Raw genomic sequence first — 27,839 nt, 5'->3', positions numbered from 1 at the left:
GGATTTAGATCAAAAACAGGATTTTACAACATTTCTGCAATCAAACCTCCAGGATATTAAACACTGAACCGTTAAATACAGAGTTCCTGCAGGCTTTTCACATAAAGATGTTCAGACTGAGATCTGCAGGCTCTACTGAAATGTAAAAGAAAAACAAGTTATCTTCAAAATTATGGCAGATGAAATTCTACAGGGGCGACTTTAAATAAGAAAAGTGTAAGGAAGAATAAAAGGCAGGAWGGACAAAAGAAGAAGAAATAAAGGTGCATGGAGAAAGAAAGGACAGTAATTGAGGAAGGATAGAGAAACAAGGTAGGAACAAGAAACTCAAAGAAGGAAGAAAGAAAAGAAAGACAGAAAAAAATTTAATATTTAGACATTGGGAGAGGGAGAAAAGTTTGAAAACAAACATTTTTTCCATCCTCTACTTTCTAACTGAAGTCAAACTGTTTTCCTCAGGAACTCTGTAAATAAGTGCAACCGGAGAGYTTAGCGAGGCGATGCAGGTTGGAGAAACGCGCCGTGTTTTCAGTTGGCCGATTAAACATGAGGGAACAAATGAAACCTTCAGTTTTTAGTGAAACTGTAGAAATCAACACACCACACCACAAAGTGAAGAGACTTAATGCTGCAGGATCGCTGCACTGCAAGAAACAGAACATCTTAAAGTATTTTGTCTAGTTTCTACTGCAAACATCTTAGTATTTAAATAAATCTAACTTACAAGTAACTTATCAGCAAGTTACAGGAGCTTGTTTTGAGTGAATAATCCTTAATATTTCTCAAGCTCAACTGGCAGATTATTTCACTTACAACAAGACATTTTTCCAATGTTATGAATGAAATAATCTGCTAGAGAAACTAGTACTTTTAAAAATCAATATTAGGAAATTAGTGACTTCAAACAAGCTGATTAGCTACTYGTCAGTCAGTTTTGTTTTATTTCAAATGTACYAAGATGTTTGCGCTAGAAACTAAATGAAAACGCTCGGTAAGATTCTGTGTTTTTGAGTGTGATATTCTCATGAATGTATTAATGATATTCCCAGAAACTTTGTGTTAACAGTCAGCGTCGACCACTGACTGACCTGCTAATCGATAGCTCTATGTGGTCCTGATGCTTTAGACATTAAAAAACAAACAAAAAAAACCAAACGTGGTTCTGTAAGCCTTCGCCCTGATGCTGATACACGTCAAGAACCGAGTTGAGCAGGAAGGGTTTGAATGCGGAGGAATAAAAAGTGTCTAACAGCTCCGATGGGAGCGACAGAGTAAGATTACAGAGCCTTCTCAGACCTTGGTCTTCATACAGGTTATGTCTATTTTTTTAAAAATTATTATTATTATTATTATTATTATTTAAATGGTAAGCCACTTCAAGGCAACGTTTGTTTCTTGAATTAAAAACTTGAAGCACAACTGGACTTCAGTTTGAACAGAGAAAAATATACAACCCAAACTGTACTATGAATCTAGAGAACTGCAAGTAAACATTGAAAAGGGACTTCAGCTAACGAAGTGGTCTCTTTCCTGCACTTCTCTCCGNGAATGCGGAGGAATAAAAAGTGTCTAACAGCTCCGATGGGAGCGACAGAGTAAGATTACAGAGCCTTCTCAGACCTTGGTCTTCATACAGGTTATGTCTATTTTTTTAAAAATTATTATTATTATTATTATTATTATTATTATTTAAATGGTAAGCCACTTCAAGGCAACGTTTGTTTCTTGAATTAAAAACTTGAAGCACAACTGGACTTCAGTTTGAACAGAGAAAAATATACAACCCAAACTGTACTATGAATCTAGAGAACTGCAAGTAAACATTGAAAAGGGACTTCAGCTAACGAAGTGGTCTCTTTCCTGCACTTCTCTCCGTAAGAAGTCTGATATCTGAATAAATCTGTGGTCCTGATGCTGAAGCCTTCATCATCTGAACAGGTCGGCCATCCTGGCTGAGGTTAGGCAGCGTTTCCTCAACGCTCCGCTTACAGGTCCGAAAACGACGACGAGCGTTGGGACACAAGTTAGCTTTCCAGTACGAGAGCTYGAGTGTTTGTCGTTACACTCCAGCTGGACGAAAACCAATATCAAGACTCAGACAGGTAYGTAGCGACATTTTAAATAAACACCCCCTCTCGCGCTTGGTTCTACGTGCCACACCTGCAGAGAAAATGGAGTCCAGTTGAGCAGCGTCTCTCTCAMTCACACCCAAAAAAAAACAAAACAAAATAAAAATACTAAACGCTTCCTCCAGAAAGTCCTCATAAACCCGCCGTTAGACGAAGAACGGCCTGGTGGAGCACCCATTCTTGTGCTGTGGACAAACTCCTCTCCACGGCACTCTGATGCGTGTCCTTGTGGCTAAACGTGTGCGTCTGTCTTTTTTCTTTTTCTTTTTTAAATGGGGCGTGTGCCCCACTTAGCTGAGGTTATACGCTGCTGTCCTCCAGCAGCGGCTCCTTGCCCTCCGCCCCACTGCCCTGAGGGCTGTGGGAGTGACTCTGCGCCCCGTTGCTGTGCTTCTTGTAGGAGCCGGGCCGCATGCCGGGCCCCGTGTGCTCCGGGATGAACAGCGCCACCAACAGGGACAGCAGCACTGAGCACGCTCCGAAGAGGAARGGAGGACCGGGGATGATGGCACTCTGACGAGAGAGGAACAAAACGACTTATTAATTTAAAGAAAACAAAAGTTCTCACTCTTATGAAAATCAGAGCATGTTTGATATYGTGACATATTTTGCTGGATGATAAATTGTTCCCAAATTTATTACCATAAAATATTGTCATTTTAACTATTCTAACAATGAGGACATAATCAGGATTTCCCACAGTGGATTWTAAGCCTAGCGGGCCACCAGACTTAGCACTGTTTATTTATTTTAGTTTTTTTWTTTTATTTCCCTTTTTTTAAGACTTTATASTTGGTGTTTAGGTATTCTTTCAATAACGCATAACTATCAGGTGATATTTTAAAATTTCCTGTGAACTTTAAACATTTTTTAACTCAAAAACATGGCGGCCGACTGGATGGATGAATGCTCTAGCACTCAACCACAGGGCGTAGCAAGTTTTCTGGGGGAAACCCCGACTATGGTACCAGTACGTCCTCTCAAAGATCAAATTACGTACAAGAAAATGTAACTGTTTGGATATTTAGCTTAAATATCAAAACTAAATAAACAAAACACCTAAAACAATAAATAAAATAAATAAATACTGAAGTCCCAACAAAAATACTAATCACACAGAAAACAGGCAAAATGTCCAGTTTTACTTTCTTTTGGTAAAAGATAAAAGTGAAAAAGTTTGTGAAATGTTTGCAACATTTTTTAAAATGACAGCTTTTTAATAATATTCATCACTTAAACTACACAAACAARTATGCAAATGAAACTTAGCACTTATTTTAATTTATCATGCGACTAACTGACAGCTGTAATGATTCAGGACTTTTTAAAAAAGGCAYATGTATATGAAAAAAACAAAACCCGTAACATTTAGTCAAATCTAACTTTTTCAAGCAGAGTGTTTTTACAACTAGCCAATCATTCAAACTCCACTTTTCAAACCAAGGTTTCTATTTCTTAAACATGCAATACATTAGATTCACTGCTTTGCAAAACATCTGGGTAATTTCTCTCAATGGGGGGTTTTGCTTCCTTGCACTATGGAGCTTGTGGTTTTGTCACAGCGCAGAAACGCCCAGATTCCTCAGCTGGGACCACAAATCACGGGACAAACAAATCCCACAAATACTTTTCTTAAGGACAAGCACAATCATCATCATCACTGGCAATAAAATAAAAATAGAAGCAATGAACAAACGCAAACACCAAAATTAGTCCAGCTAAAAATACTTGTGGGTAAAAAACACCCTTTAAAACGCAAAAAAGTATTTTAATGCACTTAGTTTTAATAAAGTGTACAAAGTAGTCTGATTTTCTTTTTTTTTGTCGGAAAGTAGTTGAGAAATGAATCCAAAACATGAAAGAGTGTCACATTTGTTTTACTAATAGAATAGCATAGAATTTCTTCCCTTTTTTTCTGTTTTTGGTCTATAAATATATATTTTTGTCCATTTTCAGCAACAAAAAAGGAGATATAGATCAATCACCAAATAATGTTTCTGTATTTGATCAACATTGTTGATGCTTGTATTCACTAGGAAGAGAAAATGAAAGCCACCCAAAACATGATTAATTTGTGTTTTATCCAACATTTTGAGAAGATTTTAATTTTGTCTGTGGAAAAAGTCAACTATAAACTAATTTAAGAAGAAACTCTCTGCATTAAATTTGTCTTAAATTGCACAATTATTGAATTGTGCAACGCCTTTGCAAGACTTTTCATAGYCTTGCAAACGGCCAGTAGTTTGCATCCTGGATTTTAAATCTTTACTCTCTGAAAAGTCTTCAGAGATTCGTCGTCGCTCACCTCGTCAGTGGGGTTGGCCATGTTGGATTTGGCACCTTTGTCAGAGCCGTCCGAGTCCGTCAGCTCGACGTGGAACAAGTAGAAGACGAAGCCGTAAAGAGCCGGACCCAAACCGTTACAGAGCCCTCGGATGCCAGTGATCATCCCCTGGACAACACCTACACAAATGACAAACATTTAACTAAATTAAATTAAGAAAGACATWAAAAAAAAGSAAACAAAAGTGAAAACCAAACTGAATCCCTCCTCACTCCCTGAATATGATCTCAGACCAGAGTTAATTGGTTCATATTTAAACCTTTCTAGCTTTTAAGCAATAATATTTTACTAACTTTTAGATATTTTCTTTAAAATTCATTCTTTTTAGTATAAATTTATATACAAATGGAAATTTGCCGTTTTGTTCCTATTTATGCTCCATCTGTAAACAGTAATTTCAGATATTTTGTATGAAAGAGTAACGGATTTGCAAAAGTTAGACAAAACGACAACAATAATTGACAATAAACCACAATTGGAACCGGCTGGGCAGACCACAAAGAAAACTGGAAGTCGTCTTGGCCAAAAAAAAACAAATTAAAAAAGGAATTTTACCAGATTCTAGAGAACATTTTTATAAAATATGTACAAATACAAGAGTAAGAAACTCACATATTCTCAGGGTTTCTGCACAATTCTAATCCAAACATGTGTACTTCTCCAGACTCAGTTTTTGAGTGTTGAAAGAAAGAAACAAACAAAGAAAGACACTTTTCCAGGCAAGGAACAGCATAAACTGTGATAATTAGCACAAGTGCTGCTGTTATATGTGTAAACACACAGAGGACAGGACGTAACTCGAACGTGTCTGTCCCCTGACAGCAGGGACACATCAGGAAACATTTTAATAATTCACAGGAAAGTATTCAGTAGCAAAACAAACAAGGAAACACTCCTCTGAGCACTTCTGTGTCTAAAGAAAGACTCTAAAGGCTTAAGAAACTATTGTTGAAGGCTGCTTAGATAGAAAATAGTAAAACTTTCTCATGGTTCGTTTTATTTATGTTGATTATCAATTACACTTAATGTAAAACTATCTTATTCCAGCTAACTAAATGTCATTATTTGTGTTCAACACCAAGTTTAATACTAAAAAGCACTAAAAAGAGGATGTTCAATGGAAATATCTTGACATTTAGATCTCAGAAAACACAGAAAGTGAAGCTCACCTTGCTGGTCCGGATCTGCATTACGGGACACGATGGCGCTGATGGCGGGGAAGGTGATGCTGGACATGGCCGCCACGGCTCCAGCTGCCCACATCATCCTGCAGTCGGTGTTAAAGAGAAAGAAAAAAAAAACTCTTATTTCATGACCACCAAACTGATACAAACCAACTACATGGCGTCCGGAGAAAGAAACTGAAAACAAAAACTACACCAAAGAAATCATCACTAGACTGTCCTGATAAGCAGAGGAAGGCAGAGCACACCAAAAGAGTACAAAATTACTCAAGTAGAAGTAAAAGTATTTGGTAAAATGTCTGATCAAATGATCAATCTTTAAATCAAATTATGAGGATTATCAATATTTTAAATTTACATAATCAGATATAAAGTTAAGTGGAAATTTTGGTATTTTAAGGACCAAAATAACAATAATTAATATAAATAAGAACAAATAAAGTCAGGCAAAAGAAAAATGTGTCCACTCAGTTTCTTTTAATAAAAAAAACTTATGAAACTAACAAAAACTGCAGGTTTGTGTTTCTGTCTGGTGAATTTTTGGTTAAAACATGTTTGTTTTTCAGTCAGTAGAGAATCCAGAAATTTTACYCAAGAGTAGCAAAGTAAAAGTAAGAAGTACAATGAACTAATACTGTAAAAGTAMATTTTTTCAAAAAAGTGATTCAAGGTAAACGTAATCGAGTAAATGTTAACTAGGAGCTACCYGAATCTGCTGATAAGTTTTGAAATGCCTCATTAGTTTTCATCCTTTSAATATGGATTAATCTGATCTTATCCAACTCCACCWTAACMTTTTCTGTGACTTCTGGTGAATTTTCTGCATCCAGGGAAACTCATAGTGAGAATATGTCATTTCAGAATCGATGCAATTTATTTTAGTGTGCTGCGTCAGGTTCAAAACAATAAGACTTGGCCGACTTGGAGAGAAACGAAAACAAAAATAGTTTATAAAATAACAATTTTAAACACTCCATTAAATAAGAAATTATTTTTAAGTCACTAAAATTGCCCCCTACATGTTTTACAAACARAAAAGCATTCAGGTTTTAACACTGTTGGACTTTAAGYGATGTTTTATTGGAATATGCTTCCATCTAGTGGTGGATTGGAGTAAAGACAATTATAATTTTTTAAAAAGCTGTAAAAAATTTTTWAMYTWMYKRRRWWAMMWKGGKWAWWWTYMAMMRKTTTTTTTTATTAAAAATGAAGGCATACTGCAGACTCAAGCAGAATGCAATTAATCTCTAAATTTCTAAATGTGCATCGACTTACAACAATAATAAGATACATAATATTTGTTCCCAATTACAGCATATTAAATATTTCAATAAATCAGAATGTTTCAGTAACTTCATTTAGAAAAAAGCTTACATAAAGACTAATACATACAGATTAATATATTTCAAGGGATTATTTTGATAAGAGGTTACAGTGAATTAAATACCTAAATTTAATGACATTGGACTAAATAATTAGGGTGAAAACTGACTTCTGTCCAGCAGACATTCACTGTGTAAAGAGAAAACGCCTCACTGTTAAATGAGCTGTTTTATCCAATAATATTAATGGAAAGTTGACTGGAAGGAAAAACTGTGGTAGAAAACGGTGTACAAATAACATAAATATTTATGGAGAAACTGAATTCTAAGGGTTCGGTTGCTCTAAGCCATGTTGATCAATATCAAACAGAAACAAATGCTTGAAATAGGCCTCAGAGTTTCACTTTTTKACCTTAACTACTGAAATAAACKATCTATTCAATCATATTTTATTTATTAAGATGCACCAGAGGATACTTGCAGTGCATTTCCTAAACAAATAAGACCAGAAAACAGATGTACTGTACAGATACACACACACACACACACACACACGCACACAGCTGACTTCAGTGGTGTGTTTCTGCAACAGGAATGTTGTTGTTTTTTTCCACTGCAACACCAGCAGCTGCATATCTACGYGTCGGTGGGAGGAGACAGCAGCACAGCATTCAAACTGCTGAAGAGGATTTCATCTCTGCTCTTTCAACACCTAATCATTAAGATTCCACTTTGAGATAAACTGCTTTCTTTTGGTTGTAGTGGTTTGATTTATGGCAGCATCTCTAACCCAACTCGTGTTCTGAACTGGATAAAAATGTATGAGGTGTTTAAAAAGTGTAAGAATCACTGACCAGGGCTGAGAGCCAAAGCCATACCAGGCCAGCTGGAGGATCTGGAAGCCGAGGCCGAGCAGGATTGTGTTTTTATTTCCTATAGAACGCATCAGGATCCCCAACACCACCGTCTGAGGAACCAACAGGCACAAAAACATCCTTAGCAGGCAGAAAAGTTGAATATTTAGCTCATATTTTAATCTCACTTCTGATTTGCGTAGATAAAAGAAAAATTAACATGCTTTAATTTTATTGAGCTCTATAAATAAACATTTCGAAGTGTTTTAAAACACTGCAAAAGCAGAAACGTGACATTAGCTTATTGTTTTATACCTGAGCCAATATGGAGAGGATCCCTAAAACGGCGATAAAGGCAGCCACCGTCTCCGCGGAGAAGCGTATGACCTGAGGGGAGAACCGCATTCATAACAGGTTAGCACACGACTSTTCGACAGGCATGGATCAACACTAACACCTTTATGCATTTCACACCCAGACACAAAAACAAAAGAGGCTGGCATGGGACATTTTGTCAACAAGTTGCTTGTCCCACTTCCTTTTTCAGAAGGAGCTTCTCTTTGTGGACTCTGAAGCCTTTCAGACAATTAACAGGAGGAACGAAGGTAATGTGAGGAGTTTRCAAACTGTGACAGTGAAAAAAGAAGGACAAAGATATCAGCGGAGCAATTGTGGCCGCTCCACTTTAGGTGCTTTATTTCCCCCCTTACTGTGGGACAGAAGAGTTGCAGGTGCAAGTCTGACTTGCTCAACAGGTTTACTCTGAATCTGTTTATCAAACATCATTTAAAATGGTTGCTTAAAAAAAAAAAAACGATCACAGCCTCTGGAGCATGAAGCTGTCCGCTGGCGCTAGCAGGGAAATCTATTAGCGCTGGTATTTTTGACGACGTGGACTTTTTGCCCCAGGCCTGTTAGTAAATCCATCCTAATGAGCCAACACTTCATTCAAACACTGAAACGGGTCGCTCAGCAAACTTGTTCTGCTGCACTAAAATCAACCTCTGCGGTTTTTCTGTTTTATTTCCTGAGATTCCTGAAGTTTCCCACAAACTATTCTGAATTTAATAGGCAACTAAAATAGTAAAAGTATGAGGCTTTAACTCTGCAGTTTAACATGGAGGAGATTATCTGAGAAGGAAACAAAGTCAGTTTTCTCATCTTTATTACTAACAATGTACCTATGAGTGCAAAGGTTTTGTGTAGATGATGATAATAAAATGGAAAACTCATAAATAACACATACATTCAGTCGTTTCAAAGTTTCCAGGGAATGCTTCAGGATTCATAGTCATATTTTTGATCAAAACTATTCATTTGGAATTACATTCATGTCTGAAATAAGCTCCATTTTATTTTTTCTGACCAATTCAGTCTCGTCACGATGGACATTAACAACATGCTGAGTAATCATAAACACAGCTCTGGAAAAAATACAGAGCCCTCTGCACTGAACCTCATTAAAACCTCCTGGTTATTCCACTAAATATTGAATTCTGAAGTCTTCCTCAGTTAAAACATTAGTATTATTGGTTCTAAATCAATATAAACTTGTTTTCTTTGCATTATTTGAGGTCTGAAAGCACGGCATCTTTTCCGTCATTTACTCAAACTTATACCTGTAAAAAGTAAAATCAGAGAAACTGATCATTTTAAGTCATTAAAATTTCATTTTTTTCTTTATGAAATAAAAATAAGAGCATCATTTTATTTATTTTTGTCACTGCACTTTGTTTTGTTCTCACATAGATTTTCAGGAAAATGTAATCTTTGATGGCCTACAAAAGATGCCAAATTTGCCTGTGAAGTAAATAAATAAATAGATAAATTTACAATTTTGAATAAATATGAAAGGAAAATCATGGTTGGGATTGGGACACAGCTACTTTATATTTCAGAAAAGTTAATGATGTTTCCAGTAGTAGTAAGTCAGACCTCACAATGTTTTGCGGTTTGCTGCACAGCTGCAGATCTCAACATGCTGCTTGTGATAATCCCTGAAGCATGAAAAAAAAAACTGGACTGCAGAGCAACGGAGGAATTTAGGACGATCTGATCAGGATTTCTACTAATTCTCCACATCGTAATGTCTAACACTTCTACATTTTTTCAGGTTTTACAACATCCTGGACTTTTGAGGACAAATCAGTGACACAGTTGTTTTTTTTTTCTGTTTATCAAACTGCACAATCCTAAAGCTTCTGATTCAGCAGCTTTGACCGAGGGATCAGGTTCACCTTTCACTGCTCACACTGAGCAGATGTCGGCTTTATTCTCTGAAGAACATTTCTGTGGTATCATTTTTAAAAACTGGTCAAAAAACTAACAACGAAACTGAATTTTATTACATTTTAGACAAGTCAGTTTTTTTCTGTGGGTTCTCTTTCTGCTAAAATGTAAAAATCCAAAATGATCATAGAAAAAATTAAACTAAATTGCGGCAAATCCAGATTAATCATTTTAGTTATTAATAAATCTGACGAGTAATCAGATAAAGTAAATGACACTTTCAACAGATTTTTCATTTAACCACCTAAGTCTTATTTAATACAACATTAGAAACACATTAAATGATGTAAATAAACAATCTAATTACTTTTTTAAATAAGAAAAAAAAAGATTTTATTGCCTAAAATGCAGTAACATCACATTCCTTCAGTAAATATGAACTTGGATCTAAAAACTTTTTATTTACAGACAAAAGTATTTTTATTTTGGATGCGAAATGTATGTGTATTTTTTTGCTCTGAATATGTTATCAGCCATTTGTTTGTCAAAAAATGGGTGTGTATACTCCATTTAACGATTAATCGATTACTTAATTAGTTGACAATTATTCCAATACTCAATTAATGACGATTAATTGTTTCAGCCCTAATTAACTGTTAGTTTTACGTTGAAATGTAACAAGATTATTTAAGTCTCATCAATTCAAATGTTCATGTTTCAGACAAATAAATAAGTTTGAACATTTTTCACTTTTTAGAAAATGCTAATTATCAAACTCTTTGCCTGACTAGTCTATGCAGGAGCCGTATCTCAGATTTCTTTATTTTTTCTTTATCATTTTGTGCATCCTGCAGCTCTGGTTAGATTCTTTCTTGGGACAACAGGATAATTAATAGTAGAAAACAAYRGTGGATGCAGAATGATGCAAGCCTTGCATTTCTATAAATGTTACTTTAACACCTGCGTCACAAGCTGCTGAGTAAAACTCATGGCTTGCAGCAGAAAATTGCAGCTTCAGGGTTCACTCACTTTTCATGCAGAAAGAGTCAAGAACTTTTAGAATTTTCAAAGTAAGTTTTTGCACTTTTACAAAACCACACTTTGGAGATAAAAACAGGAACATTTATTTATAAAAATATACCATATTTTACTGTTATTAATAATGTCTTGTGATGGAATTTTGCATTRYACGGCAGGGACAAAGTAAATTAAAATATAACAAATGTTTTATGTTTTATTTCAATTATACAGATTAATAATCAATTAGGAAAAAATATATATTTATTATACTAAAACAACCCAAACAAATGACAATCCTGCTAAAATGAAATGGTTAAACACAATATACAAATAATGTMATTTAAAAAATAATCCTTAAAAAWTKWAAAATAATCTCGGCAAGTTTATTGAAAAGAAATYAKTTTGGTAATTGCATCTGATCGAAAGCAAGAAAAGTGTAATCTGATTTAACTTCAGATAGCGAGAAAAAAATCYGCAAGTTTCTTTCTTTGAATCAGGTKTCTGAAAATGTCTGGTTTCAAAACGGTGCAGTTTGAATATCAAGCACTTTCAAGGACTTTATACAGAAATCTCGAAAACACCTAATTGAAATTCAAGCATTTTTAATCCTGYTTCATTGTAAAACATTTTCCAGAACCCACTGATTAATTTGTCTGAGACTTCAGACSTCCGTTTTATCGACGTTCATCATGAACTGCAGGAGGAGCAACTCTGAGCCCCAAACATTCACTTAAAGGACCTGAAAGGATTTGCAACAAAAAGCCCCATGCTAGAAGCACAACATACAGCTGAATGTGGACTCACCGTTAATAATCTGACTGCTTTTATGTTTCATAATACCAGGGAAAGTTCTGGAAGGAAATGAAAAAATGTTACCTGTTTGAGATAGAGGAAGAAGCTGGAGTACTGCCCAGCTTCGGGGAGGAAGGAGAGGAACACTGTGATGCAGATGAGCAGYAACGTGGAGTCCTGGCCCACTTTACGCAGAGACTGAGCCGGAGAAAAACAACAACAGTTCAGCACAAAGCACGCTACATATTCCCACCTTCCAATCGYTGCACTTTAATTCTAATTTTAATTCCCACAGGACTAGTTCAACCTGAAGTCTAAAAAACAAACATGCAGGGAAAAAAACAAACATGTAGGGAAATCTCTCTTTTTGTATWTTTAAACAAGTTAGAATTTGAAATGATGATGAGTAAAACGTTAAGATCAAGAAGAATTCAAAGATAAAGCATGTTGTTTAAACATAAATCCATAACAATAAGGTTCATTAGACTTTTGCTATTAGGGAAATAGAACATTTTAAATGCTGCATTTAATTTTTAGTTAATGGACAAATCTAAAAAATAACAGCTAATTTTATATTTTTCAGGAACGCCCAGGAACCCCGAGCTTTGTTCGWTCGTCTAGAAAGTTCAGTTCATTTGGGGAAGAGTGAAGGCACAATCGATGATGCCGACCAAAAAAGCGAAAKCTGGTCCCCCTTAAGAACCGAACTCGGTTCAGTTGAAGTGAACTCTGATACAGCTTGAATGCAAATGTGGATGCAAGTGAACAGGAGACCATTCTACAAGCAGAAAGCAAACTATAGCACAGGGCATTCTGGGTAAATACAATCAAAGCAAAGGTGCAAGTATAGCGCTACAAGTAGAAATGGTTCATGGTCTTTTACCAAATACGTAAGAGAAATCCAACAAACCCTTAAATATTCAACCTCCATTTTGTTTATATTTTATGGAGAATGACGTTGCGCTCCTGTCTTCTTCAGAGGTTTTTGTGTCTTTTCCTTCAGTAGTTCAAGTTTTCCAAAGAATTTAGTTTATTTAACACAGTGTGAAAGTGAACTGCAGCAGCTGAAAATGTAACAAATGTTGGAATTTTGACTCCCAAACCGAGTCTACCAGACTATCAGGTGTTAAACTCCCTTACATCTCTGTAAGTCGACTTTAAATAGTGTTTTACTCACAGCAAAGGGGTCTGCCTGTTCCCAGGAGATTGGTGCTCCCCATGACGCCGGCCTCATTTTCTCCGGCAGCGACTCCGGGACGGCCACCAGGATGAAGCAGATGTCTAGCAGGGCAATGGCGGTAGCCAAGATTACCACCAACGTGTCACCGTAGGCCCCTGATAGATAGGCTCCGATGGCTGGACTGGTAACCAGGCTGGCAGCAAAGGTGGCAGACACCTGGAAGGACCAGGAGAAAAAAGGTGATCAAAAGGAAAACAAGAGGGTCAGAGTTATCGGTTTTTATTTCTAACACTGTTTTCTCACCAAGCCATACGCTGTGCTCCTCTCATGCTCTTGCGTAATGTCTGCCACATAAGCAAAGACCACAGAGAAGGTGACGGCGAAGACGCCAGACATGGAGATGACTGCAAAATACCACCTAAAAGCAGAAGAACCGACGCACACGTCAGATTCAATAAATCAGTCAGCAAAAAAAAAAAACATTTTGACCTTTGCTGCTGTGATTTTTTTCCACCCTCTGGGATGTCAGAACTGCGCTCTTACCACGGGCTGATCTTCATCAGTGGAATGGGAGCACACGTGAAGAAGACTGTTAGCAGCAAGAAGGACTTGCGCCCCCAAACGTCTGACAACGCTCCAATCAGAGGAGCACTCAGAAATGATAATAGGCCCTGGAAAAAAACAAGGAGGCAAAGATTTTGGAGAGTGGATCAGACAAAAGAAGAATGAACGTGTAACAGCAGCAGCAGACTTGCAGATATGACAAAGAAAAAGAGCTGCATTTCAAAAGTATCTTTCAAGGATGTTACTGGAAAACGATGCACTTGCATTAAGGGGTGCACCGGTTGCAGATTTCTGGCCAATCGGCAATTATTGATCTTCAAAAAGCCTAACCTGGCGATTCAGATTTTGGCCGATACCATTTTTTCTTTTGTCTGAAATGTTGCAAAATACAACAAGAAAGTCGCAAAGTTGGCAAAAATGGAGTGATTACCTTTTACCTGTAAACATGAAGGACATGACCTGGTGGTCCAGTCTATCAGCCAATCCTCAAAAAATTATGGTGGTTGATTTTTAGACCTTTGCTGAAGTGAATAAGATCGGGGGATAAGATCGGCTTTACGTGACCTCCCAAAACTAAGACAGTTGGCAAATATAAATCAGTGCACCCCTAAGTGCATTTGTCCTAAAGTAAGCCAAAATCTGAGAAAGCTTCAGGACATAAAGGCTCCTAAGATCAGTAGGTGTGCTCTGAAAAAGTAAAGAGGGATATCTGCAAAACATTAGGCTAAAATAAAAAAAAAAAAAACAAACAAAAAAATGTCTTTCTGCAGGCCCAAAACCTTCAACTTTTACTTTGACTGAAAGAACAACCAAAACCAGGGTTTCCCCCAAAGTATTATAAGCCTGGCGGGCCACCAGGCTTTACTTGTGCCCCCACAAGGCTAAGCATTGGTGATTTATTTAGGTCTTTTTAAAATGTTTGCATTTTTTAAGACTTTATAGTTGGTGTTTAGGTGTTAATCTTCCAAACTTTCAATAACACATAATTATCAAGTGATATTTCAAATTTCCTTCAACTTTAACCATTTTTTAACTCAAAAAACATGATGGGCCGCTGGATGAATGACTGCCCTAGCACGCAACCCCCGGGCTTAGCAAGCTTTCTGGGGGATCTATTTTCTGACAGTTACTGGTAGAATTGTCCATCAGTATTTTGATTGTTAAATATACAGCTTATTTCAGATTTTGTGGCCTTAATTCACAGGAATCAGACAGGAAATGAGAAGAGAGCGAGAGAGAAAGTGGACGACATGCAGTAAAGATCGAGCTATGCGAGTCTTTGTGGTTAATGTAGCACATAAATGGGTTTTCATGGTGTAATATTGATTTTTTTGCTTCCAACCACCCATCATGTCCATAAAGGATGAACGGAAATGCGAAGTCATTTATCGCATCAATTTATGCAAAAGTGACGATTACATTGCAGTTATGTCACTGAAGATGAAGCATGAGAGAAAACAGAACCATGCAGGTCTGTGTAATAATTACCTTCACACCGTGAATGAGTCCATTCATCAGGAATGTGTGTTGGGGGAATGTCTGATGTAATACCTGGAAAAACAAACACAGGAACCCAGATGAAGTAACTTCGGTTCTGTAATTTACCCGACCTCACAGAAGAAAGTACGTACAATAACAGAAACAATTAGTAAATGTAGAGAAAAACCAACTACACAAAACAAAACAATGTTTTATCAATTAAACTGAAGCAAGTACAGGTTATTTAACACAGTTATAAAATGTATCTCCATCTGACATTCATGCTGCAAACTTGTTTCAAGTCAAAAATAAAAATGTTTGGCTTTTTAAATTTTGCTGGACGATAAATTGTCCCAGAACTTATTGTGATAAACAACAATATTGTTGTTTTGAGACAATTTTCAAGTCATATAATAGTAGTAATGCAATAGTAGTAATGCAATAATAACACAAGAACACATTCTTAAGAATCGATAAACTTTAAATTCTAGTGAACATTTAAACACTGGAAATGAAAGACATTTGAAATATCCAAAACAAATAAAGAAAAAAACAGAAACAAATAAAATGAATTATGAAGTCAAAATTGTCTTTTTAAAAAAAGAGATAGCTGAGACCAAAGCACCAGACTGAGGATTTTTGGTAAAAAGAAAAAGAAAAGAGAAAAATGACGAATCAAGAAAATGAAAATTAATGAGTTTCTTTTAATTTATCATGAAATTAATTTATTTATAGTTTATTGTGACAGGCCCAGGCACAACTATGTGTCCAAACACTGCAGAGGACTAATGAAATTCAACTTTACATTAGTCATTCGTTTCATTACACTTTAGTTAAAACGTCTTTAAAAGTGATGAATCTGTCTGCTCCTCATCTTCAGTGTTATCATTCTCACATGAATCATTTTCTAAGGAGGAAAGAATTTGTTCATGTTGGGTTTACACAACTTGGGTAAATGCACATTTTTTTTGGAGTACATTTAGCTTATTGCTGAAAAGTTAAGAATTGAAAACGAATGATGAGTTTTTACCTCTGCATTATCACATGGAGACCATTTTTTTAATCATCTAGGGGACTGAGATATGCTGCAATTCTCTTTTAGGTTTGTTTTATTTACATAACCTGTCCTACGACCTGAAGTATTCTTCTGAATTTAAACACATTCGATGAAGTAGAGCAGCGTTTTCAGCCCTGGTCCTGAAAGCGCACTGCCCTGCATGTTTCAGAGGTTTTCCTGCTTTACCACACCTGATCAGGTGATTGCAAATCATCAGCACAGCCTGTTCAGTCAACAGCTGATCAACCGGCTTTTTCTGAAGGAGGGAAACATCTAAAACATGCAGGATACTGACGTAGAGTACAACACTGTGCTAATTTGAGAAAATCCTTGAAAAATGTTACATTTACAGCAATGAAATACAGTTTTTGACTGTTATTTACTGTTGTTAAAAAGAAACAGAGTTTACTTTATAAGAAATTGGTCACAAATCTGACTGGTGCATCTATAAAAAGCTTTCTAAAAGGGTTACGTCTGGGTAAGTTGGGCTCAAATCGTTAAAAGTTCAAAGTCTTGCTCATGTCAGGGACACCAGAGTGGGAACATTGTGCGTTAGCTTAGACTGGGACATGTTTAGTTTGAAGCTGAGAGTCTGGTTATTGTTCCTGTCTGTGAAGGAAAAGTCTTTTCTTCCTCGGAGTTAAGTACAGTCAAACTTGAAATGTTTACTGAAGACTAATGAATCAGTCCTTCTCATCTTCAGGCAGCCTCTTATTAGATAAAAAAAATGCTAATCAGCTTTTCGTAGCAGGGCAACGAACCCCAAATAATTAATGGCACAAACAAACACCTCCTTCGAACAGGAAACCATTGCATAACCCTTTCTGGCAAACATGTGGCAAACAGATGTTTACGCATATTTTGAAACAGGTTCACAGCTAAAACTCGTGATTAAAGGAAAAAATATGTGGCTGGAAACCAGAGGTAATAAAATCTGCTACAGTGAAAAACTTCCAACTTCAACGCCGGGCAGCTGGTGTGAAATAAAGCACAGCCTATGGCAAGTCATTTATAAAACAGCTTTAAAGGAACAGTCTGTGGTCTGTGCAGGATGATGGAGAGTCATTCTTCCGTTTTGTGTAACTTAGGAAACCTCTGCAGCAAACGCTACATCACAGCTGCTGGCACAGTTCTCTGAGCCAAACAGAGTCTGTGATGTGGGCTGACAATACGAGCCAGTGACCCCCTGATAAGCCTTTTCAACAGAGAATTAGGACTGACAATAAAACTGATGCCATATCCACAGTTCTCTGTTCAGCATCTGCTGAAAAGAAATCACACAGGGTTCTGGTCAGCTGGCTAGTATTTAATACAAACTAATGTTTTACTATTAAGTCCCATTGAGTAGTAAAACCTTTAGCTGGAAATAAGCGTATTGGAGGATGAACTCTGCCAGCTTTGCACACCTAAAGATGTAAATGTAAATGTTTGCCCAGTTCGGTTTGTAAAACAGGAAAGTGTCTGAACAACGTTTGACTGACATGGACTTTGAATTTTATCATAATATGKTGTGGTACTTATTGTTGTAATAATAAAAATTATGATGAAAAACTGCTTATTGCATCTTTTTTAGGCAAGTGTATGGATGTAAAATACTGCTCTTGAAAATGTCCCCATTTTAAATTAGTTTCTTCGGGGGCTCAGCAATCATTCATAAAGAGGCCGTCGTGTTTTGAGTTAAAAAACATTGTATTATTGAAAGATTGGAGGATTAATATCTGAACACAAACTGCGCTAAGCCTGGTGGGGGTACAAGTAAAGCCTGGTGGCCCACCAGGCTTATAATTCACTGGGGGGAACCCAGAAATGTTTGCATTTTTTAAGACTTTATAGTTGGTGTCAGGTATTAATCGTCCAATAGCACATAATTATCAAGTGATGGAAATGTATCAACAATAAAATCAACAATAAATCAACATTTTTATCACATTAAGACATTTTCACAAATGAAAATTGTGTACATCCATTTTCAGGTCTTCCACAGATTCTTAACTGGAATGAGGTCTGGTGTTGGATGATCATTCATACTAAACCGGACCGGAATGAGACTTCTGTGTGAAAACGACCCAAATGCGCACAAGAAGAATGTTTATGGTGTTTATGGATCAATTTTAAAGTTTATTCAGCAATGGGAGCTGACATTATTGTCAAAAAAAATCACAAGACGAAGGAAGCTAGTAAAAACAAAAGAGCAATTAATAGCAATGACCTTTTGAGAAACCTGACCGCAGTTTTTGTAGGGAAGGATGTTTGGATGTGTAGTCAGAGCCAGCAAGTTCGGGATTGAGATGTGAAGAATTTCACTTATGGAAGGTTCTACCATAATTTCAGTATCATCCATTGTTTATGTCCTAATTTACCACATCTGACTTCTTCTGTTGCAGAACGATGACATAAAAGTTGGATGAAATGCAACATGACCGTTCGGACTACAAACGCTTTGAAAACATCTTCAGTATCAGAATTTGTTCCACATATGGAAGTGGCACAGATGTGATTTTTTRGAGGTGAAAAGATCAGAATTGGGGCATTCAGACTGCTGTGAAAATCCAATATGGGTCAAATCTCTGTGAGGTTGTGTGAAGCTTAGAATATCGTTTTAAAAACCTAACCCTGATTTAAATTTCTCCACATCTTCATCTTTTCTGTATTTGGTTATTTTCTTTGGCTTCATAATGCTGTTTTTTCACTCATGTCTAACAAACATCAAACAACCTCTGCCCAATCATCACACAGCTTAGTGTTTAAATAAAGTCCATCTGAAGGCAACTGGTTAAACTGGTTGTTTTTGGGTTATCAGAATAAAGGGGGCTACATACATACAAATGGCACGCTGTATTTGTAAAAATAAAAACTGAAATTCATACAGCCAGCTTCACAGTCGTGTTACAGTGTTGGTCTATCACATAAAGTCCCAACAATGAGACAAAGGTTTAACTCCTTCATGCATGAATCCTTTTTTGTCAGGATTTTTCCAACTGTTTTTAAGAGATAAAAAAGGTGGGAAAACAAATTTTGGAAAAAAAAAAAAAAAAATTCCAGGATTTTTTTTTCTAGGTGATTTTCTCCAAATACAAAGTTGTTATTGGGAAAATACATCAGTTGTATTATTCTTTAGGGGTTATGTGATGTCACAATTTTTTTCCCCCTGCAAGAGTTTCTACAGTAGGAGGAGGGACTGGATATCCCCGAGTTGGTCTGAATGCTTTTTCGTCTGTCTGCCTTATTGAATGTAACAAATATTTTCTTGCATTTGCAGCTGATGGCCAGTAGTTGATAGTGTTTTGTATGATGCGCTGGTGTCCACTTCTGTGGTCTGTGAGCATTTATAACATAAAAATCCATAAGAAAATGGCTTTTACAAAGCTGTCCACTGCAGTGACCAAGTATACATGAAAGGGTTAAGAGTTTTTGTTTTTTTTGCAGTATAATTTATTTGTAGGTTCTTTACACAGTAAATTAAACAGGCTCAATAATTATGAATGTCATAACATGTTTTTCATTACAAATTCCTGATAATTATTGAGTTGATAAGCGATATGAGAGGTGAGATGAAATATGTTCACTTCTTTAAATCAGAAAAGTAGTGGTCGTCTAATTATTTTGTTCTTGGTTACACRTTTTCTTTGTTTTTAGAAACYTGTTTAAAATAAWTAAATAGTACAAACACAACACAATGCTATGCTGGTTTACATAGCAGCCGAGTGTGGCTTACCGTGAGCATCGGGGTGGTGAGAAGACCCCATGCGAAAAACTCCAGRAAAATGACGACCACAGCATGGTAGACGCTGGGCTCACCGATTCCCTGAGGCTAAAGGGAGACAGAGAAACACACAGAGGCGGTTAGCTGACAAGAAACATCAAGCTCACATCTTCAAAGTGTCTGATRATGGAAACATAAACGTAATGCCAGACTCTGTCGCATTATAAAAACTATACGATCACATGAGAACCTGTGAAGGCTGTGGATGCCAACGAGGAATATTTGGATTAATATGTTAATTCTGGATGGTGATCTCAAGTCTTCCAAGGTTGTTTTGTTGTCACAAAAACAAATTTCACTGGACGATATATTGTCCCAGAAGTTATTGCGATAAACAATAATATTATTGTGCGAGACCATTTTTAAGTAATGTAATGCTGAGGCTCAAAGATGAATAAACATTAAATTCCAACAGACATTTAACACTGGAASTCGAAGACATTTTAAATATCCAAAATATATAAACAAAAACAAGAAATTAAATGAATTATGAAGTCTCTGTTAATAAAATTGTCCTTCAAAACCAGGGGCTAGTTGAGACCAAAACACCAGACTAAAGGTTTTTGTCAGTCAGTTTTTGTAGRAAAACGATAAATAACGCAAATGGAAATTTACTTGTTTTAATTCATTATTGCGACAAATATTTATTGTATACTAACACATTTTACTAATTTTTTWAAATTTCATTCATCTTCTTTCAATTGGGCGCAAGAAGACCAGCGTAAAATGTGTTTGATCGGATTTTCTGCATACACTACAAACTAAGTACTTATGACAAACTTGAAACCACTAAAGTTCTATTAATCGAAAATGAATWAAAAAAAACAGAAAACAAAAGCAGTTGTTATCCAGGTGGAGCCAAAGTAGTGCAACGATCTCTCGAGGCCCATTTGTAGGTCATTCTAAAAAACAGACACCTCTGTAATCAGAGAAACATGAATAGACATCCTTATTAGCTCTAATAAAACCAACTCCCTTGTGGGAAAGTCCCGTCACTCCAAAGTGAATTTTTGAAGTGACAAAGCGATGCTGGAGCCAGAGAACGGATGCTGTGCAGCAAACCACTAGATGCTATTATTGAGAGTTAATCAGTTTTGTTTTCATATTTATTTCCAATCGTGTAAAAGCAGTGCAGACTCCTGCTTGGGGTCCACATCCTCCCCTTGATAACTTCCTTTATTTCAGCTCATTATGATGACTCGATTTGCACAAAATGAGGAACAAGCTTTAACTGATTCACACATGACGCAACTTCCTCTAAATGAAACTGACGCCAAGCAATACATTAAGATAGCACTCAATGCTATTGACTAGTGAGCTCTCAATGCACAATTTGCTGTGGCTGGATGAGGAGATGGCAAAAAATCTGGCTGTTGGAGGTGAAATCATGATGTCCGAGTGGTCAGACCAGATCTGGAGCAACAACAACAACCGTAGCAGAAGAGCTACGCATGTCGGAAGTGGAGTAAAACGGATGACCAGAACTAAACTGAAGGAAATGAAATGTTTGTGGTTTCCCTTTTAGTCCATGTTTGCATCTCTCCCTTCGTATAGATTTTCAGAAGGTTTGACTTTTAACTGATTACATAACAGTGATGCATCACTCCATTTATAACTAATCCCACATTGCTCACACTTTTCCAAAAGCCTCGGATAGAACATAATTCATTTACTCTTATCAACACGAGTGGATCGCAAATTTTTCCATCTTCAGTTTGAACACAGAACTGTGACCAAAACATCAAATATACAAACACCGCCAACAAGCCACACATGGGACATTTACACGTATAAGTTTTAAAAGCTACCATTTAAAATTCTTTCTCATGAGAAACTGAAAGAGTTTTCATTTGTGTGTTTGGAGCACAGAATCCCTTTTCTGCACACTGCTGGGCAGCTGGATGAAGCATTACAGACGATTTCAAGAAGCACAAATTCAGCTGCTTTTAAATATTTGCAGTTACAAAACACTCAACCGGTTGTGATGTGGAGATCGAAGGAGCTCCACCCGTCTTCTGTATTCAAAACTTAAGTCAGGAGCTATAAGCAGCATGTTTGTTGTACAGTTGACTGCAAACTCAACCCAAACAGAAAAGCCAAATAATTCACCAGCAAATATCAATTTGTTATAGTTGTGTAACTCCATTAAGAGCAGAAAGATAAACGGGTAGAATACTCAGCATTATTAGTTAACGCACTTCAAAATACTTAAATTGAAATTGGTTGGTGAGTTGCTTCAGAGATTGAATGGCAAAAACTGAAAAGTCTGACTTTTTCCAGTTGTTGAACGCACCACACATAAGTGCTGCCAGGTAACATTTYGTTGTGGAAGATGTTATTAAGAGRAGACGACCAAACTATATTCAATGTCACTGAGGCGTTTAAAAAATGAATTCAGAGGAGGAAAAAATATGAATTATTACAAGATTCCTAATCACTGTATTCACTGACGATGTTTAGGGCAGAATAGCTTCTCTAAATGGTATSCACAACTAAAACAAGTCGAAAAAAATAAGAAAAAAATTACATTTGTTGTTATATCTGAAAGCCAAATATTATCAGATAYGTGCACTAGAGATTTAGTCATTTTGATGGRCTGTTACTGTGACTGGCCTCCCGGAAACTGTGAAATATAAAAAAAAGATCTTTTTACAATCAGCGACTACACAGTATGAAAGTTGTTTTAAGAAGATGACTCAAGTTTCGCCATTTTGATTATAACTAGTTCAACAATGAAGTCATAAGAGAAAAATGAGTAAAAAGCTACTTAAAAAGGAACTATTTTCCATAGAGACATTTCTCTGTTCACCCAGGATGCAACCCTTTTGAGTTTGAGGTCAGCTGATTATAAGAAGCTTWATACAGGGCAAAAAATGTTTCTGTATTTTATTTCTTTGAGTCCAGTTCAGTCTGYCATGGATCACACTGGATTAGGAAACGTTTTCAGCCTTTTGAAAGCTCACAAATTAAGTATCTACTAACTCTGTAGGGAAAATAAATAAGAGAGAATGATCTTTACCAATATTATCGCTGCAGATGCAGATATACCAAATAAAGTGTAACATTGTAGCTCTAATTGTGGTGTCTTAGTTTTAAAATAGTAATACATTTTGTCGAGTTGCAGAGCTGTGTAGCTCTCTCTCACACCCCRTGTGATTTGATCTCTGGTCCTTCTGGAAATAATTAATGCTAACTCCAAAACAGAAAGGCTTCTTAAGGATTCTGTGTGGTTAGAGTAAATTAATGGATCAAGCCTTTCCAAAATACTTTTAATTAGATTTCAGTTCCAGATGTTAWACGTCTTATAACTTGGAGGATCGTCAATGATGCAGAGAGCGATTTAGCCCTGTAACTCTTTGCTGTTTTTGAGACATCCTCATTTCATTTTGAAATAAACACTTCATTCTTAATACAGTTTATTTTTTTATGTTTTCTAGAAAGTAAAAATGTATTTTGTCGCTCGAGAATTGGTACCAGCAGGTAAGAGCTTTACAAAAATCAGCTCAAAAAAATTATAAAAAAAAATAATCTTTGAATGGTTCATCTCTAATTTCTAATCATAGCATACACTAAAGACAACATTATGTTACTGGACAGTGTATGTTTAGTATGGCAGGTGGAATCAACGCTTATTACTCTGGAATGTTGTACGAGTTGTTTAGCTCGTATAAAACATTAGCAAACAATATTTAAATGTTGTTCCTTCAACCAGGTATAACCCTGAGTTTTTCCTATTCTGGTACAAAAGCTAAACAAAAAAAACTCGTTTTATTCAACAACGCAGATGTCACTTTCATTGCAAAAACAGTCAATATAAAAAAGCTAAGGTGAATTTAAGCAAATGTTGGGCTTGCTGACTTATTGAGAAGTCACACACTCTACAAAGAACTCGGTAAGCTTAAGATGAATATGTAAGGGAAAGAATGCAACAATTCCAGGTAACGAAATAACTAATTTAGGAAGAAACATCGGTGTTGTTGACATTAGCTAGCTAGCGTTACCTGAGCTGACGTGTAAACCACTAGCAGGCCGCTGTGTTACAGTTAGCCACTTAGCTCAGCGGTGCCTCCAACAGCCAGACGGCGTTTAACGGTTAACATTATATTCAACAGACAGCCATAAACAACTTCAGCTCTGCTGTATTTACATTAGCTACACACGGCTTCGGTCTAGACAAACAGTCGAGAGCAACTGTATTCAATGGTAAGCTAAGTTAACGAAGATAAATAAATATTTAACTCACACTTCCTCCATCTTTTATTATAATTTTCTTTGCTAGAAGAATGCTGCGGTTCAGCCGCTTCTTCTTCTTTTTCTCCCCCGTCATTGTTAACTTATGTTCATTCTTGATGYCAAAGGGTCGTCGTYGTCCCCACCAAAAGTAAACTAATATTCTAAATTTGGGCTACTAAGCTCATTACACTTCAACTATAGGCAGCTAGCAGCGAGCTAACTAAATGATGATTTCTCATCCCCACCTCACTTCAGTCAGTCTTCCTGTACCAGCATTTTAGCCCCGCCCCTCGCTGCGAAATACTACCGCGCTATTGGCTAGCGACCAGAAAGGCGATACAACTTTGCATTTGATTGGCTTAGAAAAAGTTGATAGTGCGGCCCTCCCATGTTGATTCGTGGGAATCACACCGCGGGTAACAAAGAGGAAATGTCATTTATGGTGATCCCTTGTGTTTAGAAAGAAGGCAAACATGATGTTTTGTCATTTGCAAGAAGTAAGGAAATATTCACTGTCAAAAGAGATAACATGTAACATGGTTCGACGTAGATTCATGCCTATCGATACAAAGGCATGAATGCATGTCATGTGCATGACATACATTCACCTAAAAGCTTAATTTAACTATTTAATTGAAAGTGAAACTTAAACATGCACGACACAACCAAATAGCGCATTTCCTCCAGACTCTACTCTCAGTTGAAAAGAAGCACTGACTAACATGGGTCCCACAAACTCTTGAGTAGGATTTGCTTTTAAATCCTTYAAAGGATGCAACATTTTCCACCACATTTTATTTCCACTTAACTTTCCATTAATTAATACCCTCGTGGAAGTTGTCAGTCACTGGCAAAGTCAGCAATTGCTGTGTGGCAAGATTTATATTTATATTTCATTTTTGGCTAATAAATGTGTGAGTTATTTATTATTTAATTATAATTTCATTTTCAATCTTATTACATTTTATTTATTTAGTTTCTCAGCTTAATTTTAAGACATATATGTATTCCTATACATTTTGGCAAAAAGCACAGTTCAAATAAAGACAGAATTTATTTTACAAAAAGTCTCAGATTAATTAATGTCAAACTACTAAAAAAAGTAACTTAAAAAGAAAGAGAAATACATGGTTTTCCRTGAGATTCTTGATCACAGTGTCAGAATATGAGTACAATGTTAGCGCATCTACAGTGTAGTTACTACGTTATTTTTTAATTACAAACAAAACAACCACCAAAAAGAGAAAAGAAAAGGGGACATTGATTTTACAGTTTGTTAAGGAGAACTGGTCCAAATCCGTCAGCACCTTTACAAAATGTTCTGTAAAGTGATGAAATTAGCAGAATCTCCATATAAAGATCAGAAATAGTTGTGAGCATGTCGCATAAGAACCCTGGTAGAACGGGTCAGCMTGATGTCCTTCTCAGCAGCAWTGACAAATAGAGTCTGTCAAACAAAGTGCTTTCAGGTGTTCAGATTATCAGAACGTGTGGAATTAGTGTCAGCTTCAATCTTCAACGTCATCGATATAAGGGATGTCCAGGTCATCAAAGCTCCCATTAAAGGTCTTGCTGGTGAGCTGCTGCTGCTTGTCGTCTAAGGAGGGAGAGTCTTGAGCAGCGCGACTCCTGACCGTCTGCGCCAGGTCCGCAGGTTTAGCTGGGCATTTCGGTCTCAGCGCTCTCKGCAACTTCGTCGCCTTTCCTGGTAACAGAGATGCAGCTTCAGTGAAAAGATTTTTGACATGTGTAATAATGAGGAACTTCCTGGTCTGGTGTGACCGTRGTTATTTATAGAAACAGTAAACAAGAAGTTGTTTTTATTCCAACCAATTCATCRAATCTGTTGGGTTACAGAGGGTGTGAAGTTGAYATTCTGAAACTCTAACATCCCTCTKTTTTAACCACTTTCTGCTTTCACATCCTGCATAGCTTAATGACGTAGCATGATGATACACYGGATATTTCAACACACCACTGAGCAAAAATGAAAGCTAACACCTTCAGAAGGTATTGGTTAGAATTAGTCGTAAAGAAAGGAATCAGAGAATGAGTTGAACGCCTGTGTTTGGTCAGTGCGAGTATCTCTTGCTTTTTAAGAAACAAAAATTCCCCACTCTTCTCTTGGAACATTTTCTTTCAGCCTGAAGACGGATGAGTACGTCACAGTTAATCGTTTGCTATGTTAACTATAATGGAAATGTAAAAAATGTGACCACGTGCCGAGGTGAGTAGTAACTGGTTACATTTAATCGGGTCATTAAAACACACTTCCAGTAGTTTTTTTTTTTAACCACACAGATACTTCCTACTTCAACTTAATATCATGGAATAATGATATTTCACACAGGATARCTGAAGACTGAGATTTTGATGCTGTAATTTACGGATCGATAGGGTTTTACTGGCGTGGGACCCAAAAGGTTTTCAATAAAGCCTCCATTTTTAGCCAAAAGCAAATAAAAATGGATCAGGAAAACAAAAAAAAGTTCTAATCATACTTTGGATCCCACTTATTTCTGTCCAAATCACAGAGATGCCTGTTCGCTTTGGATTAGTTTCATCACAGGAGTTTGATGGATGGATGGATAATTTTTTACTAAATTTTTACTTTTCAAATTACTGACATGATTAACAACACAGATAATCTCTGCAATCATTACAAATAGCATGTGGTAAAACTAATCCCACATCAATAGAGCTTTACTTGTATACAATTTGTGTACAATTTCTGGTATTTCTGGAAGTACAACTTCTTCTGAGTTATACATTTTACACATGTCAGTGATTTTACTCTGAATAAATCCTGGAGAATGTAATTAATTCTTTGCTCGTATAAATGATACATTCAGATAATTTAATCTGAATAAATTTAAATSTGATCAAGAAATGTTGGACATGTAAAGGGCCATCAGAATAAAAAGTSAGGAGWCAGGACACAAATGTATGGCACGGTTTTCAATTTTTTGTTTTCAATTTTTTWAAGATATTTTTCTTTTGTTCCAAATATGTATACGTTGCTTTATCACCTTAAATTTGCTGTTGCAACATGAAAAAAGCCAAAAAGATAAAAGGGGGAAGTATTTGTACAAACCCAGAAGAAGGTTGATGTACTTTACCTTTCTACTGACCTTCCAAGTCAACGCCGCCCAGTTGGTCCAGGCTGTCTGAGCTCACTGATGATGCAGAGTCCGAGTGTTCCTGCTCCAGTTCAGGTAACCTGATCGCTATGTCCAACCTGCAAGGAAAAGACAAAACAACCACACAATGYTGCATCAAATCTTTTCATTTCAGCAATTTAAGGAATAAAAAAATAACAGTGTGTGTTTACTTCTCTTGCTTGATTGATTTTATTCTTTCTATGATGGTGCTGTCAGACTCATCAGTCTGCAGAGTGTGTGGAACCTTCTGCTCAGCTGTGGGTTGAACCTTTAGGGACAACAAATRAAAAATAGCATCTTGGACAATTCTGGCACATTTACAGAAATGTAAATTATTGTGAAATGTCCCTCCCAAATAAAATAAAGGGGCAGTATTATGTATTTTCCATGCAATTCAGTAAACATGTAAAAACAAAGCTATATATATCAATTATGACTTGAAAAAAAATTTGACCTTGGAATTTAAAGACTTAAATTAGACCTCCATCTCTTCAAAAACTCTTTTAAAAGCTCTTACTGAAACTCTGC

The 27,839-nt window shown here is 36.5% G+C and overlaps 2 protein-coding genes across 2 annotated transcripts in view; both read right to left on the bottom strand.

Annotated features, from left to right (window-relative positions):
* Positions 1–1,552: 1,552 nt before the first annotated feature.
* Positions 1,553–24,418, bottom strand: mfsd14a2 (major facilitator superfamily domain containing 14A2). The gene is made up of 12 exons (XM_008434445.2): positions 24,161–24,418; positions 19,870–19,965; positions 15,107–15,169; positions 13,598–13,725; positions 13,358–13,472; positions 13,052–13,270; positions 11,959–12,072; positions 8,149–8,220; positions 7,834–7,946; positions 5,643–5,740; positions 4,435–4,592; positions 1,553–2,642 (listed from the first exon to the last, which is right to left on the bottom strand). The coding sequence occupies exons 1-12, from the start codon at positions 24,242–24,244 to the stop codon at positions 2,430–2,432; spliced, it is 1,473 nt and encodes a 490-aa protein (XP_008432667.1). The 5' UTR covers positions 24,245–24,418; the 3' UTR covers positions 1,553–2,429.
* A 666-nt stretch (positions 24,419–25,084) lies between these two features.
* LOC103479882 (myosin IXb) overlaps positions 25,085–27,839 on the bottom strand; it is a 46,844-nt gene continuing 44,089 nt past the window's right edge. Inside the window, 3 exon segments of the mRNA XM_017309890.1 lie at positions 25,085–25,855; positions 27,282–27,388; positions 27,482–27,579. Coding sequence (XP_017165379.1) covers positions 25,659–25,855; positions 27,282–27,388; positions 27,482–27,579 — 402 coding nt within the window. The 3' untranslated portion in view covers positions 25,085–25,658.

The sequence above is a fragment of the Poecilia reticulata genome, linkage group LG17 (assembly GCF_000633615.1).
Source record: "Poecilia reticulata strain Guanapo linkage group LG17, Guppy_female_1.0+MT, whole genome shotgun sequence".
Classification (NCBI taxonomy): Eukaryota; Metazoa; Chordata; class Actinopteri; order Cyprinodontiformes; family Poeciliidae; genus Poecilia; species Poecilia reticulata.
The sequence above is the reverse complement of the archived record's forward strand: the minus strand, read 5'-3'. Positions and strand labels throughout refer to the sequence as shown.